General features: G+C 33.9%; 1 protein-coding gene across 1 annotated transcript; it reads right to left on the bottom strand.

Annotated features, from left to right (window-relative positions):
* Positions 1–408: 408 nt before the first annotated feature.
* On the bottom strand, positions 409–7,748 carry LOC117182963. The gene is made up of 3 exons (XM_033376083.1): positions 7,578–7,748; positions 1,599–1,801; positions 409–691 (listed from the first exon to the last, which is right to left on the bottom strand). The coding sequence occupies exons 1-3, from the start codon at positions 7,746–7,748 to the stop codon at positions 409–411; spliced, it is 657 nt and encodes a 218-aa protein (XP_033231974.1).
* Positions 7,749–14,217: the final 6,469 nt, after the last annotated feature.

Below are 14,217 nucleotides of genomic sequence, written 5' to 3' on the forward strand. Positions count from 1 at the left end.
TGTTCTGACAACTTCGGGGGAGAGGTATATCAGTTACAAGCTTTATTGTTTGCATCTTCTCTTCCAGCTTGTTTAGAAGGAATTTTATCTTTTACTACTTTCTTTCCAGCTTGATCATAGATATCAACTTTTTGATCTTTATCTAGTTTGTTTTTGTTGGAAGTAACAATTTCTTCATCTTCTATGTCTTTGTTCTCATTGTGCACATTTTCTACAGCTTAATATAAAACATCTTCGTCTATAGCCCAATATTTCAGACCAGTCTCTTGTTTTTATTATAAATATGTTTACAATGTTTTTCTTCAACATCGGTTACCTCACAGTTAAAAGGCAAAAAGAACATAGCTTGTTTTCCGAAATAATTGTCAGGATCTTGAACCCAATTGTATCTTCGAAAACGCATTATCGTCAGAGGTCTCGCAAGTCAGCGCCCAGTTTGTCTTTATTTGTTGTAGTAGGTTTCTTAGAACAAGCTATAAAATCTGCTAAGCATATGTTTCTTTTGGAAGCTGGACGCTTTTCATACTTCGTTATATAATCTTCTTTAACTACATCTTTAGAGTCAGCTTTCAATGCACCGGCACACAAAAAAAAGTTTTCTGTCCGACAGATTACACTAGCACATCTATATGTTTTTGTGGTCGCAGAATTCAAATCTGGTGTCCAAATACCCAACTTGGCTCGTATTTTTCTGAAAAACGAAAAATAGACGTAAAATCGACAAAAACAGCGATTTTTCAGGTATATTTTGGCAAAAAAAAAAATTCTCGCCCTGATTCAGAAACAGTCACACCAAAAACATAAGGATATGCTGGATAAGTCCTATTATATCTATTTTTCCGTTTTCAGAAAAATACGAGTCAACTTGGTTATTTGGACACCGGAATCGAATTCAGCGACCCCAAAAACAAGTAGATATGCTAGTTTAGTCTGTCGAACAGACCAGTTTTTTTGTGTGCCGGTGCAATTTTAGTTCACTTTCTGTTTCTCGGACTAGTATTTAATTCATTTAAAATATCATTAAACTCTACTAATTCTGTTTGCTTTTGGTAGTAGTAGTGTATTTTTCTCAAATTTTTTGTAAATTCTTTCGCGCAATTTCAGCTAGTTTAGGATCTTCATCTTCTAGAGGATCCAGTATTATTTTCCGTGGTATAACAGGAATCGGAAAGTCAAATCTACATTTCATTATATTTTTCCTCCCCTTATTACAAGTATGCATATGCTTGTGCTGTTGCACAGCTATAAACGGATTATCTGGAATATATTCACAAGCAATGAATCTATTATTGAATTTAGTGCGATTTTCACGACATTCAGTATTATAGTTTGAAGAAATTTCAAGCCAAAGAAAACAGTGACCTTCCTGTCGTATTGTGCCAGATATATTTTTTCTAATTCTTCTGAATATGCTGGTGACAAACGACTTTGTTTTAACACTTTGTATGCTGCATCATATTTGATTGAATCGTCAACAAGATATTTAGAGCGTGCTATTTCTGCTGTCAAATTTCCGTTTTCCTTGAGTTTTAGCAGACAACTATTTACTTAACCAAATCTCTTTCTAATTTTTGTTTTTCCATGTATAAAATTCTGACCGTTTCTCATGGTCTTCTGTCGCTTCGTCGAGCTTCAGATTTAATACACTTTCTATATGATAAATTTCTTGCTGTAAAATCTTCTCCTGCAAAAATTTTCGGGCGACATAATGCATCGGCGTGAGGAGTATTGTAAGAAACTGGTGTTTTGTTTTACGCAGGTGCCATAATTCGGTCCATTTTAGCATTTTCTGCATTTCTATCTATGAAAATAACTTCTATTACAATATCATTTTCAGCATCACTATAATCTTAGTGGAAATCTATTGCATAAACAGTTTTTCCGTCTCCATCATCTAAAACTTTTAAGTTGTCTGTACTTTTTTCTTCCACTTCTTCTGCATCTTCTTGGTCTACTACAAAATTAAGTTTTACGTCGTAATTTTTTTCGTAGTGCTCAAATAATGATTTATCTACACGTATATTAAATTTTTTATGCAAAGTTGTAAGTAGTAAATAATTTAAAGCTTCGCAAATGAAGGCTGGTCTTACGTCTTCATTCATGTACGCCGATTTGTTCGAAATGTGCCTTTTTAATATTATCTGATTTAGCAACAGATGGTTTATCTTTTTTATTGCGGAAAGTTTTCTTATAATTTTCTGTAACACTAAATAAATCATGCAGTCTCATGTCGCGTTTGAAATGTTTGTCCTTAACTTTTTTCGTTTCTTTGACTACTGAACTTTTGTCTTTTTAGCTTTTATGATTTTCTTTGCTGTTTGTTTTCTGATTTTTTGAAATCTGGATTTTTCGTTTTTTTCCTATAAATTCTTTTTGTTGAAGCTTTTCTTCACTTCTCAGTATTGGGTCTTTCTTCTTTATTCTCAGGGATTTTCTTTGCATTATTTTTTTAAATTCTCTCAATTCTGCATTATCTCGATCCTTTTGCAGGTGTATCTTACGCCTTTCATTTCCCATTGCTGTAAATTCTAGATGTTTTCTCTTTAATTTTAGGAGTTCCTTTTGCCTTTAATTTTCCTGTGCTTATTTTTATTTACTGCTCTAAAAAAAAGTTATTATTCCAAATATAATCCTTATTAAAGTTTATCAATTTTCATTTTTAAATCTATTATTATATAGGTTTATCCTCCTGAAGTAGATGTTTTGTTACCTGTTCCATCAAATTTACTGGAAGATATTTCAATTGACCAAATTAAAATTGTAGCTAGTAGGCCAAATTCAGATGCACTTGAATCCGAATCTGTGCCGTCTAAATCAAAAGGGTACCAATTAAATCCATCTGAAACTCCTTCACTGGATCCAAAAAAGTTTCTTGTAAGTATTATTTAGAACAAATAACCATCTTTTTTGTGATTTGATTTTACAAATTTTATCGATGCAGACCCTTATTCAATTATTGGATAAAACCGGACTCGAGGGCAAAAACTTGCTCAAACGCAGTGGAAACATTCTTTTAGAACCATTTGAAAGCCGTTTTTTAGCAAAAGTAATAATTGAACATGAGCTAGATATGCACAATTATAAAAGGTGAGATTCGCATATTTAAAGCTGAACTATTATTAATGTTAAACTTATTTTTATTAAAATATCATAACTGTTGACAAATATTTTACAGTATTCCACACTCAAGGTATTTATTTCGACGGCGGAAAATAAAAGAATTATTTAAAAAAGAATCTGAGGTGTGTCCTTTTTTTGAAGAAACTATTTACAAGACAAACTAAATAATTTAAAAATTTCAAACTAATGTTTAAAATTTTATAAAACTAACTCCAAAAGTACTTTTTTTATCAAGCTGCTTGGTACACTCCTTGCGTTCATTTAAATCAAAGCAACAAGAAAAAATATGATACAAAAGAAAAACTGATTGATAAGTACCATAATTTAAAAAAAGATTCAAGAAATGTGGATATCCAAATCCAAGCTCACAATCAGACGATCCTGAAAGAACATCTGCGCTATGTCTTATAAGCAATTCTAAAATTGATGACCTGGAGGGAAAAATAAATTGGCTCAACACGTGTCTCGAAGCCTGGTCAACTGTAACTGATTATTGGAGAGAAACTTTTCCATATCGATTGGATATTCTTCGACAAGAAAATGGACCGACTCTGCAAGAATATATGAATGTTTTCTCCGTTCTGAAACAACCACTCGGCCATACATTGGTAATTTCATACTGAATTTACGGACATGCTTACGCAAGTATTATTAATCACTTACTCTCTTTATTTTAATACATTTTTTCATCTTTTAGCTTGAATCTGATTTTGGCCGAATGTTTCCTGAAGAGAAAAACAATCTTTCAAAATAATGGCCGGAATTTGCAACAAAACTGAAGGAAGTTTTGTTTCAATTGAATGAAAAGGAAAACGATCTGAACGAACTAAATACAGAAGGTTAAAATCAGTTTTAATTTAAAATAAGTATTTACTTCATATTTATCTATATCTCATCAACAATTCATAATCTTCTAGTTTACTTCGCTTATAGGTGGAGAACTTATCACTGAAGCCTCATTACTTATGGCTTTTTCTCGTATTGTACCTGTGACAAACGTTAAAGTTAACAAAGAAGGCAAAAAGTTGTGACGACTAACTGGTAAACAAATACAGGATGGTTTCTTATTGCATGTAAAAGTAAGAAAAAGATGATATTTGGTAATTTTTCTGATATTCCTTCTTTTTATTATTTAAAGGTTCTAGATATGGAAGAGCTTTCTATTTCGAAATAATATTTCAGAAAAAAGTTTATTATTTTCAGAGTTAAATAAATGCTTCCTCTGACTACTGAATTGCATAAAATACATTTAAATTTCGTTGAATTTGTGTAAAAAAATATATTTATTATCTTTCATAACAAGTTATTCAGAATTTGAATCACTGAAGCATTTACTTCCACTGCATCAATTTTATTTTGGCTCAATTATGTCTCAATTATTTATTATTCATTTCGAATGATAGGTTTACAATGCTCTCTTCAGTGCTGTGTAGACTTTGAAGGAAAAATACAAAAAAGTGGGCGCAACTTTGCAACCATTGCCAATTATTGTTGGAGAGAATTTAAATAATATGACAGGATCCTACGTTTTCATCAATCGAATTGACTACAAAGTGGAATCAGTTCTGAGGGCTATAGACGTCACCTTCAAAGCATTCCACGCTCTGCACGCGGAGTATCCAGTACACGGAAAGGGTATGTGGTGCCTTCTTCAAAAATGCGTTTATAAAATAAAAACACCGTGGGATGAAATCTTAACGTTCGTTAGTACTCTCGAAGAATCACTTATGTGTGAATAAATCGGCGCAGTTAATTCAAAAATGAAAAATTAGGAGAATTAGTCTTCTTTTGATCTCAAATAGTAAAATGCTCTGAAAGCGTTTTTACTTTTACTTAATAAGTTACGTTTTTTAGAGCGTATTTTTTCGTCGTCTTCTACTCTAAAACATTAATATCGTTTTAAAGAGTCATTAATTTTAATTATTAATTTTACGTTTTATCAACAATTATTGTTTCTTAGTAACTTATCTGAGAGAAGGAATAAGATCATCTACAAAAATGCCGATTTGCTTTTTCTGTGAAAAATTGTTCTCGACATCTTCAACAGATACAGTAGATCCTACTATACAATTAACATGCGAAAAACTGAATAATAATATTGATAATATCCCTGATCACGTTTTCGAAGAAAAAGGAAATACTAAAAAAGTAGTAACCTACAAGATCCGCATAAAATAGTTGAATTTGAAGCCTCCTTACTTATTTCCAAACTTTATGCCAATCCTTGTTTACCGGGGAACCATGTGCAAACAGTGATTGATGATTTCGACCGACTTTCCCAAAAATTCAATTCCATTTTTAAGCCAATTATTTCTCAATCATTAGAAAACGTGGATGATGAAATTGTTTCAAGAATAATATCATTGCTTGATGAGCTATTTCTACCGTTCTCAAATTTATCCACGGAGTATCGCAGATTAAAATTTTTTCTGAAAATAGGTTTTTAGTTGACGCTATAGATAAAGAAATTGGACGGCGATCTGAGGATAAAAGAATTAACGAAGTATTACAAGATGTCCCTATCAAAGTACACGCGAAATTCGTGGCTACTCGAAATATTCTAAAAGCCTTTCTAGAACTTCCAAACGTATTTAATGATATAATGGAATATATGAGTCAGTTAAAAGCTGAAGATAGGGTTCTGGAAAATAATATTCAAGGAGCAATGTGGAGAAAAAACGAAGCAATTATACGGAGAATGACGTTGTGCTCCCTCTATATATTGATTGTGACGATTTGGAAGTGAATTATCTTGTAGGGTCGCACGCAGGTATCGAAAAGTTGTGCCCTGTTTACGTTAGTTTGGCTTGTTTACCTCCGGAGTATGCTTCTTGTTTAGAAAATATTTTTGTTACTTTAATGTTCCTCTCGAGTGATCGCGAAGAATTTGGTAACGCGAAAATTTTTCAATGTCTAGTTGACGAATTAAATTATCTTGCTGCAAGTGGAATTCTCGTTAGAACAAAATTTGGTGAAGAAACTCGTGTTTATATCGTACTTTCTGGAGTTTCGAGTGATAATTTGGGCTTTCATCTCATTTTAGGATTTATAAAAGGTTTAATTGCAAAACATTACTGTCGTTTTTTCAAAAAAGACAAAAAGGATTGACAACACAAGAAAATAATCAGTGAAAAACTGAGAAAAAAGGAAGATTATATCACGGACGTGGGACAAGATTCAAGCGCCCTGTCTAAGGATGACGTTCGAAAGAAACACCTCACTTTCTCAGGAAGTAAAATGCGTAATTTTGTATTAACTTTCAGCATGCTTGTTGGTGATCGTATTCCACCAGATGACGAAGTGTGGCAATTGTATCTTATTCTACGCAAAATATATGTTCTTTTATGTGCAAAAATGATAAAAAAGTCAGCAGCAGAACTACTCGCTCCTCTTGTTCGCGAACACAATTCTGTATACGTAAAATTGTTTCAAGATACCCTGAAGCCGAAGCATCCCTCTTTATATCACTATAGTTTTATTTTGCTTGAATCAGGGCCTTTTCCTTACTTTAGTACCAGAAAATATGAATCAAAGCATGGCGAACCGAAAAAAGGGCAACAGCTACCAAATCGAGGCGTAACATAGTACATGCCTTAGTTTTAAAACAGCAACTTCAAATTTGCTACCGGCTTATCAGAGGTGAAGGTTTTGTACAACGATTAGAACAGGGTCGAGTCTTATTTACTGGTGAAATAACTGATTCTGTTGAGTATCAATCATTTTCTAATGATGTTACACCTCATTTTAAAACGTGTTCCGTAATTTCGTGGGTTGATTTTAAGGGCACAAAGTACGAACCAAGGTCGTGTGTTATAATTGACAATACTGATGACCTTCCCATTTTTGGAATCACTTCGTACGTTCTGCTCAATGCATTAAACAACGTTTTTCTTATATGCAAGTTACTTGAGACCGAAAATTTTAATATAAATCTGCATGCATAATACATCGTTCAATAAGTCCTGAGACTAACAACGAAAACAACATTTTTTTCAAAAATCATTTTTATTCAATAACATAATCTCCTTTTAGAGTGATACAATGTTTCCAACGCCCTTCCAACATTTCTATACCATGTTTATAGAAAGATTTATCCTTTGCTTCAAAATAGGCTTCAGTTTCGGCAATGATCTCCTCATTCGAGCCAAATTTTTTTCCCTGGAGCATTTTTTTGAGATCAGCAAAGAGCCAGTAGTCTCTAGGGGCTAAATCTGGCGAATACGAGGGGTAGGGAAGCAAATCAAAGCCCAACTCGTTGATTTTTGCCATTGTTTTCATGGACTTGTGGCATGGTCCATTGAAAGCAATCGCGGCACCCACTTGAAAAAAACCTTTTTCATGCTCAATTTTTCATGAAGGATTGTAAATACGCTTCCCGATGATATCTGTGCCATTTCTACAATCTCACGGACCTTTACTTTGCGATTTTTCATTACGATTATTAAAACTTCACTCACATTTTCCGGTGGAAGGGCTTCCAATGGCCTACCCGAACGTTCCGCATCGTTTGTGTCCGTACGACCACGTTTAAACTCAGCATACCAACGACAAATCGTTGATTTGGATGGAGAGGAGTCCGGGTAACGTTTTTCAAGATGCTGCTGGGCTTCTACGGTGTTTGTACCCATTAAAAAACAATGTTTAATCAACACGCGAAACTCGCTTTGTTCCATTTTTAAAACAAATTACAAAGTGACTTTACTCTAACCTCGATAACTCTGCTGTTTGTGGTTCAATCTACGTGAAATTTTTACACGTTTCATGTGAAGATTTGCACTCTAGGAAAACGTGGCTAGTATTTGCTAAAACACCTAATGGCGATGCATTTGTAACTTTAAGATATGCTTTATAAAACAGTTGAAAAAAACTTAAACATTATGTTATACGTTGAATTAAGGCTTCATCTGCGATTCAATTACAATTTCGTGTTCAACAGAAAACTATTTTATGTTTTTTTTAAAAATTAAAAGCGCTAGAACCAGGCCCTAAACTGAAAATGAAATTAGCCTATGTTTAATCTATAAGTACCAAAATTACATCTTCGTTGTGTACTTAGGGCCTACTCCCGTTTTGAATAAAGTCTGTATTCGGAATAGAAAATTAGTTCATTTCAATACTTTTTGTGAAAAATTTTTTTCTAATTCTTGTGTTAGAATACACAAAAAACGTTTTAAACAAAAAGTATTGAACTTAAGCCATTTTTTTTACTCTGAATACGGACTTGATTGAAAACAGAATTAGGCTCTAGTTATCTGACAATGATGTAATATTCTTATTTATAGAGTTTCAATTTATTATTATATTATTTATATAATATTTATGACAGTTGAATTTAGAATTAGTACCTGATTTCAATGCCCTTGATGAATGAAAAACGCAATTTAATTGAAATTTCTTGCCTCACCGAAAACTAGTCCGTCGTTTTGGAAAATAATTAATAAAAAAGTTTTACTATAACAATTTGTAAGTCATTTAGTAGAAAATATAGTAACATTAAGGAGGGTCCAATCCAGTTATGAATTCGTTGAAAAAGTGGATTAATTGCCACTTACCGGATATTATAACAACGACTCACTCATTTTTTATGCAGTATTTTAAATCAAATCTTTGAAAATAATCGGATTTTTATAAAAAATTACTTATTTTGTTAGTATAAAATAATTTTCAGAGAGCACCAACATTTTATGATAAAAGAAATTGCATTTATTAAATAAAACGTTGAAAAAAATTATTATTAAAAAATACATTCCTTATTTTTGTTTTCAATTTTTTTGTTCTCTAAGGTACAATATTTTCATTCAGGATATGTATTGAGGATCAACAATAATATTTCATAAATTGGGAATTTATTAAATTCTCTACGAATCCACAACCAGAGTGGACCCTATTACACGCCCTTTAACTAGAAAGAATAGTAAGGCTTACCAGAATAACTGGTTATATTCACCAGAATATCTAGTTATGTTAACCAGAATATCTTATTATATTAACCAGAACACCTAGTTATATTAAACAGAATGTTCTATTCCTAAATGACCAGAAAAATGTCTATTTAAAAATTCTGGTTAATCTTGCCAGAGATTCTGGTTAAATTAACCAGAAAAATTGATTAGAACAACTAGAAAATGGCCAACCAGAAAGTTCTAATGCTTTTAACGAGAATTTCTAGTAAGGGCATATTTAACACTCTTTTCTGGTGAGAATAACCAGAATTCTGGTTAGGTTAACCAGAATTTTTTTTGAGTATATAGCAGTACTGCAGAGCGTTACAAACCAGTACTCGAACCAGCGGCTGAATAGCGGCTGCCTAGATCGTCTAGCCACAAAATTTGCAAAAGTGTTACATGTCTGGTCAGCCCCAGACTCGATCGTCTGATCTGCGCCAGATTAGAGTCTAGACGGTCTAGTATGGGAATGGCCAAAGCCAGAAGATTTTTATACGAGGGACGAAATTAACAAGAAGTGGGTAAATTTTATGATAAAAAGAAGTATATAACATTTGCCATTGTGGAATTTCTTAAATCTATATGCGTTATTCTCGAATTTCAAATTTCAAAAATGACCAGTGCCTTTCTCCTAGGCTCTTTTATTTGGGAATACGCGTATCAGGAAAACTTTTTATTTTAATGCAACAATACTGTAAGTGAAACAGTGATGGTCTCTCTGATTTTTTGAAAATAAGCTTGACGGTAAGACAGAGAAGTATGTTTGAGATACTTTGGAAGTATTGATTTGTTTTAGGTTGTTATAGGAAAACCTTTCTCCTTGAGGAATAAAATTTATGCAATGCCTATATATAAGATAAAATAAATATATCCATTGTAAATACACCTGTAGTCCATGTAGGGGTACATCCTTTTTATCTTTTGCAGTTAAAAATGTTTCATGAAGACTAATATTGATAATGTCAAGTTACTTTTCAATTTTTTATAGAATTAAAAAATAAATCAGGCTTTTAGAGATTTTAAACCGCAAATTTTGTAATAGATTCTAGATTTAAGGATAGATAAGATTTGATGCATTTTGCTCACCCTTAATACTGAAGTTAAGTCCAAGTGTTTTAGTAGCCCCCTCTACTGCTTTGTTCAGAAACGCTCCTTTGCCCACTTCTTCGCGATTCCTGACCATTTTAAGAAGAGGGTCTCTTCCATTTGCGACATTCAGGACTGAATATTCCGCGACACGTTGACGGCGTGCGATGTACAGTCGCGGAACAGAAGACTTAAGATTCATGCTTTTGTTCATGTGCATAACCTATCTTGTCCGGATATCAAGGGATCTGAACTCGTTCTTCGTCCACGGAACTACTCGAAATGAATAGAGTACTACCGGGAGAGCAAGCATGTTCGTTGCAGATATTTTATTCGTCGCCGACAGTTCTGAAAACCAAATTTGCCGGATGAGACGTTTGTATCTGCTTCGGAGAGTATACTTTATAGATGTAACATCCTGAATGCGACTCTGCTGCACACCCATGTATGTATAAGTATCTCCAGCGCAAAGGTCTCGTATAGTGCTTCTATCAACGAGCTCAAGATCTTCAGGGATGCCACTAAGTTTTCCTCGCTTCCAACAAACCTTGGCGCATTTGTCTAACGCAAATTCCATTCCAATTTCGTTAGTATATCGTTCGACAATCCCTAGAGCTAGATGTAGTTGCTCTAATTCGAAGCCACTCATCCCAATTATGGTGACCCTCGAAATCGCGTGAATATTTTATCAAGGTATGATGACTACGCTCAAGTGATTCTTAGCTCTGATGATGGTAAGCTTCTGATTGCATTTTCCTCATTTCAAATATTTTGCAAAAATTCTGAATTACCTTGCTAGTCAAGTTTTTTCCTTGAACGGACTGAATTATTCGAGGACAGCCGTACTTTGAGATAAGATTTTCAGCTATTTCTTGATGAATGGTTACACAAACAGTAATTTTCAAAGGAATCGCGTAGGAATATTCTGAAAAAATGCACTGAATTTTTAGAGTATATTGATTCCCTCGGCGCGTTATTGGAAGTGGACCAATGAGATCAATTTGAATCTTCTCAAATGGTTCTTTAGGTGTGTGGGTGATTGTCATTGGCATTAGTTTACCTTTCCTAATGACCTTATTTCGCATGCTGATTTTACAACTCCTTAGTATTCTTTCTACGTCAAATTTTAGATTTTCACAATTATATTTCTCTCCAATGCGCCAATAAGTCTTATTCACTCCTATATGACCACCTACTACTGATTCATTAAATTCTTTAAATATTTCATTCCGTTGATGAATAGAAGGAACAATAATTTTCCTCGAAGAAAATTACTATGTGAAAACCCGAATCTTTGAAACGTTGCAAGAGAATTTGCTTAACTGAGAGCCAAGTGATCGAAGCTATGTTATGTCCTTTATTTGAAATTTCCACCATTTTAACGCCTAAATGTTCCATGGCATTCTTTAGTGCCAAAATAGCGCTAGAAACATGATTTAAGAAAACCCTGTCGTCCTTTTGGTACTTCATAACAATACTAAAAGTATACTTCTTTTTCTTTGAATAGACCACGACATCGCCTAATTTTGTCTGTTCACTTTTTTATTTAATTGCATCAAATAACTGATTTTTTAGTAGTTCTTTATTGTTTTCAGATTCCAACAAGTTGTCAGAAGAAAAAAAATGAGCAATTGGACCCTTGCCCATTATCAATTTATCTTTCGAATAAGATATGCAACTAGGTCCTTTCATTACCGGAGCGGATTCATCATGGGCCACTTCACTTAATTTATTCAACTTGTTTCTTGAGTCAGAGATCACCCCTGCGCCGTCATTATTTATTTCTAGACGAATCCTTGGCATTCCGCCCTATACATACTCGGAGATAAGACTCTTCGGCCTAAGACGATCTCAAGGTACCGCAGCCAGCTTGATCCCTCGGCGACCCTTTTCTACTGTACAGCGCAGAATTCGGTCTCGAAGCTGGACGGCTCTCAACCTGCGGCTTCTGTATTATGTTACAGGGGACATTTAAATGGAATATAGTGTATGAACTCTGTTACGCCCTACTATTGACGTCGAGTCAAGTTTTTGAATTTGTTTATCTAATTTGTTTCTGAAAATTTGAATTGTTATATTTGATCAAATATTATTGAATATTTATTATTTTAAGGAATAACTGTAGCCATTCTGGTGATTAAAGAAAATTATAATTTGCAAAAATATTAAATTTCATATATTTTGCCACAAGAATTGCTTATAATAATAGTGCTGCGGGAAATTCCTTACTACTAGACAAATTATTAAAAATCTACAAACTGTAAAGAAAAGTATGCTCTGCAGTTGTCCAAACACTTTAACACGGCAACGCGCCTTTAACTCGACCTCTATAGTAGGGCGCAACAGGGTTCATACACTATATACAATTTAAATTCCCCTGTAACATAATGCAGAAGCCGCCGGTTGAGAGCCGTCCAACTTCGAGACCGAGTCCAGCGCCGAACAATAGAAAAGGGTCGCCGAGGGATCAAGTAGGCTGCGGTACGCCCAGATCATCTAAAGTCGACTCTTCGATAGTGTTTTGGGCACATGCTTGTCTTAGGAATAGGAAAATACTCAACAGCTTCCATTTTCTTGGAATCAGGTTTAACTCCAGCCGGTGTTATTATGTGACCTAAATAAACTATATCGCGTTTCAAGAAGTGCCATTTCTCGGGTTGAAGAGTTAACCCTGCTTGTTGTAAGCATATCAATAAGACTCGAATTTTCTTATTATGATCTTCTAAGTCTGTAGCATAGATGACAATGCCATCCATGTACACAAAGAGTTCTATTCCCCACAACCCAGTGAGAACTTGGTCTATGACTCGTTGAAAGGTTGCCGGTGCATTTTTCAGTCCAAATGGCATTCAAGTAAATTCAAAATGAGCATAAGGGGTAGAGAAGGCAGTCTTTTTCTGAGAATCTGGGTCCATCGGGATCTCATGGAATCCAAATGCGAGATCCATCACTGAAAAGTACTTACTACTTCCAAGGTGATCCAGGATATCAATAATATTAGGCAGGGAGAGGCATCGGCGATCGTTCTTTCATTTAAAGAACGATAGTCGATGACCATCCTCCATTTTTCATTACCCATTGAATCAGCCTTTTCAGGGACAATCCATAATAGAGAATTGTAGGGAGAAACAGATGGTTGAATAATTCCTGAAGAAAGTAATTCTTATGCCTGTTTATGAATTTCATTTTTTTGAATGTGAGGGTACCGTTATTGCTTTACGTACACTGGTTTATCGTCAGTTGTCAAGATTTGTTGTTTTCAGACATTAATATCCCCCTAAATATCCACAGATAATTCAAGTTGATAAAAAAACATTTTAAATAGAGACAAAAACTCTCTGATTCTACATGCCAAAGTTGGGATCACTGGATGTAACAGACGCTACAACGCAATAATCCAATACGCCTAACGGCCGTGATGTAGTACTGTTTCGCTTGGCGCTAATTTTGAAATTCTGTAATCCGTGTTGTGAAAAAATAAGACTATATTATGCACATGTAATTTTTAAAATATAACAAGATATTTACAGGTATACTATTAATGGTTGTTAATGATCTTTCCTTAATAATAAAATAATTAACACTTATAAATGTGGGTATTTGCAATATCAACATTTAAAATTATATTTATTTCAAAGAATTAGAATTCATAAACAGTGAAACAAAATGAGGTATTTTATATTGTTTGTTTTCTTGTAAGAGTACATTTGATGCCTTTTCAGAGCGGCCACTCGGAAATACATTTTTAGTCGATATTAACAAGTAGAAGTCATTCTCATTCTGCATAGGTTGTTTAAATGGTATGAAATTTATTACACTATATGGTTATAAAGCAGCGAACTTATAAATGAGCCTGTGGTGACAATGATAATTGTAGAGGTTGCAGTTCAATGCCGAACTAAAGTCAAATCAACGTTGAAGTAACGTTAAAGTAACGTGAAATAAACGTTTAATCAACGTTGAAGTAGCGTTAAAATTGAAAAATCAACAACTGCTTAAATTCATATTGACGAGGTTGCAGCTGAGTCAATGCTTCTGAACTACTTTCGCTACATTTCCGTTTATA

The sequence above is a fragment of the Belonocnema kinseyi genome, chromosome 2 (genome assembly GCF_010883055.1).
Source record: "Belonocnema kinseyi isolate 2016_QV_RU_SX_M_011 chromosome 2, B_treatae_v1, whole genome shotgun sequence".
NCBI lineage: Eukaryota > Metazoa > Arthropoda > Insecta > Hymenoptera > Cynipidae > Belonocnema > Belonocnema kinseyi.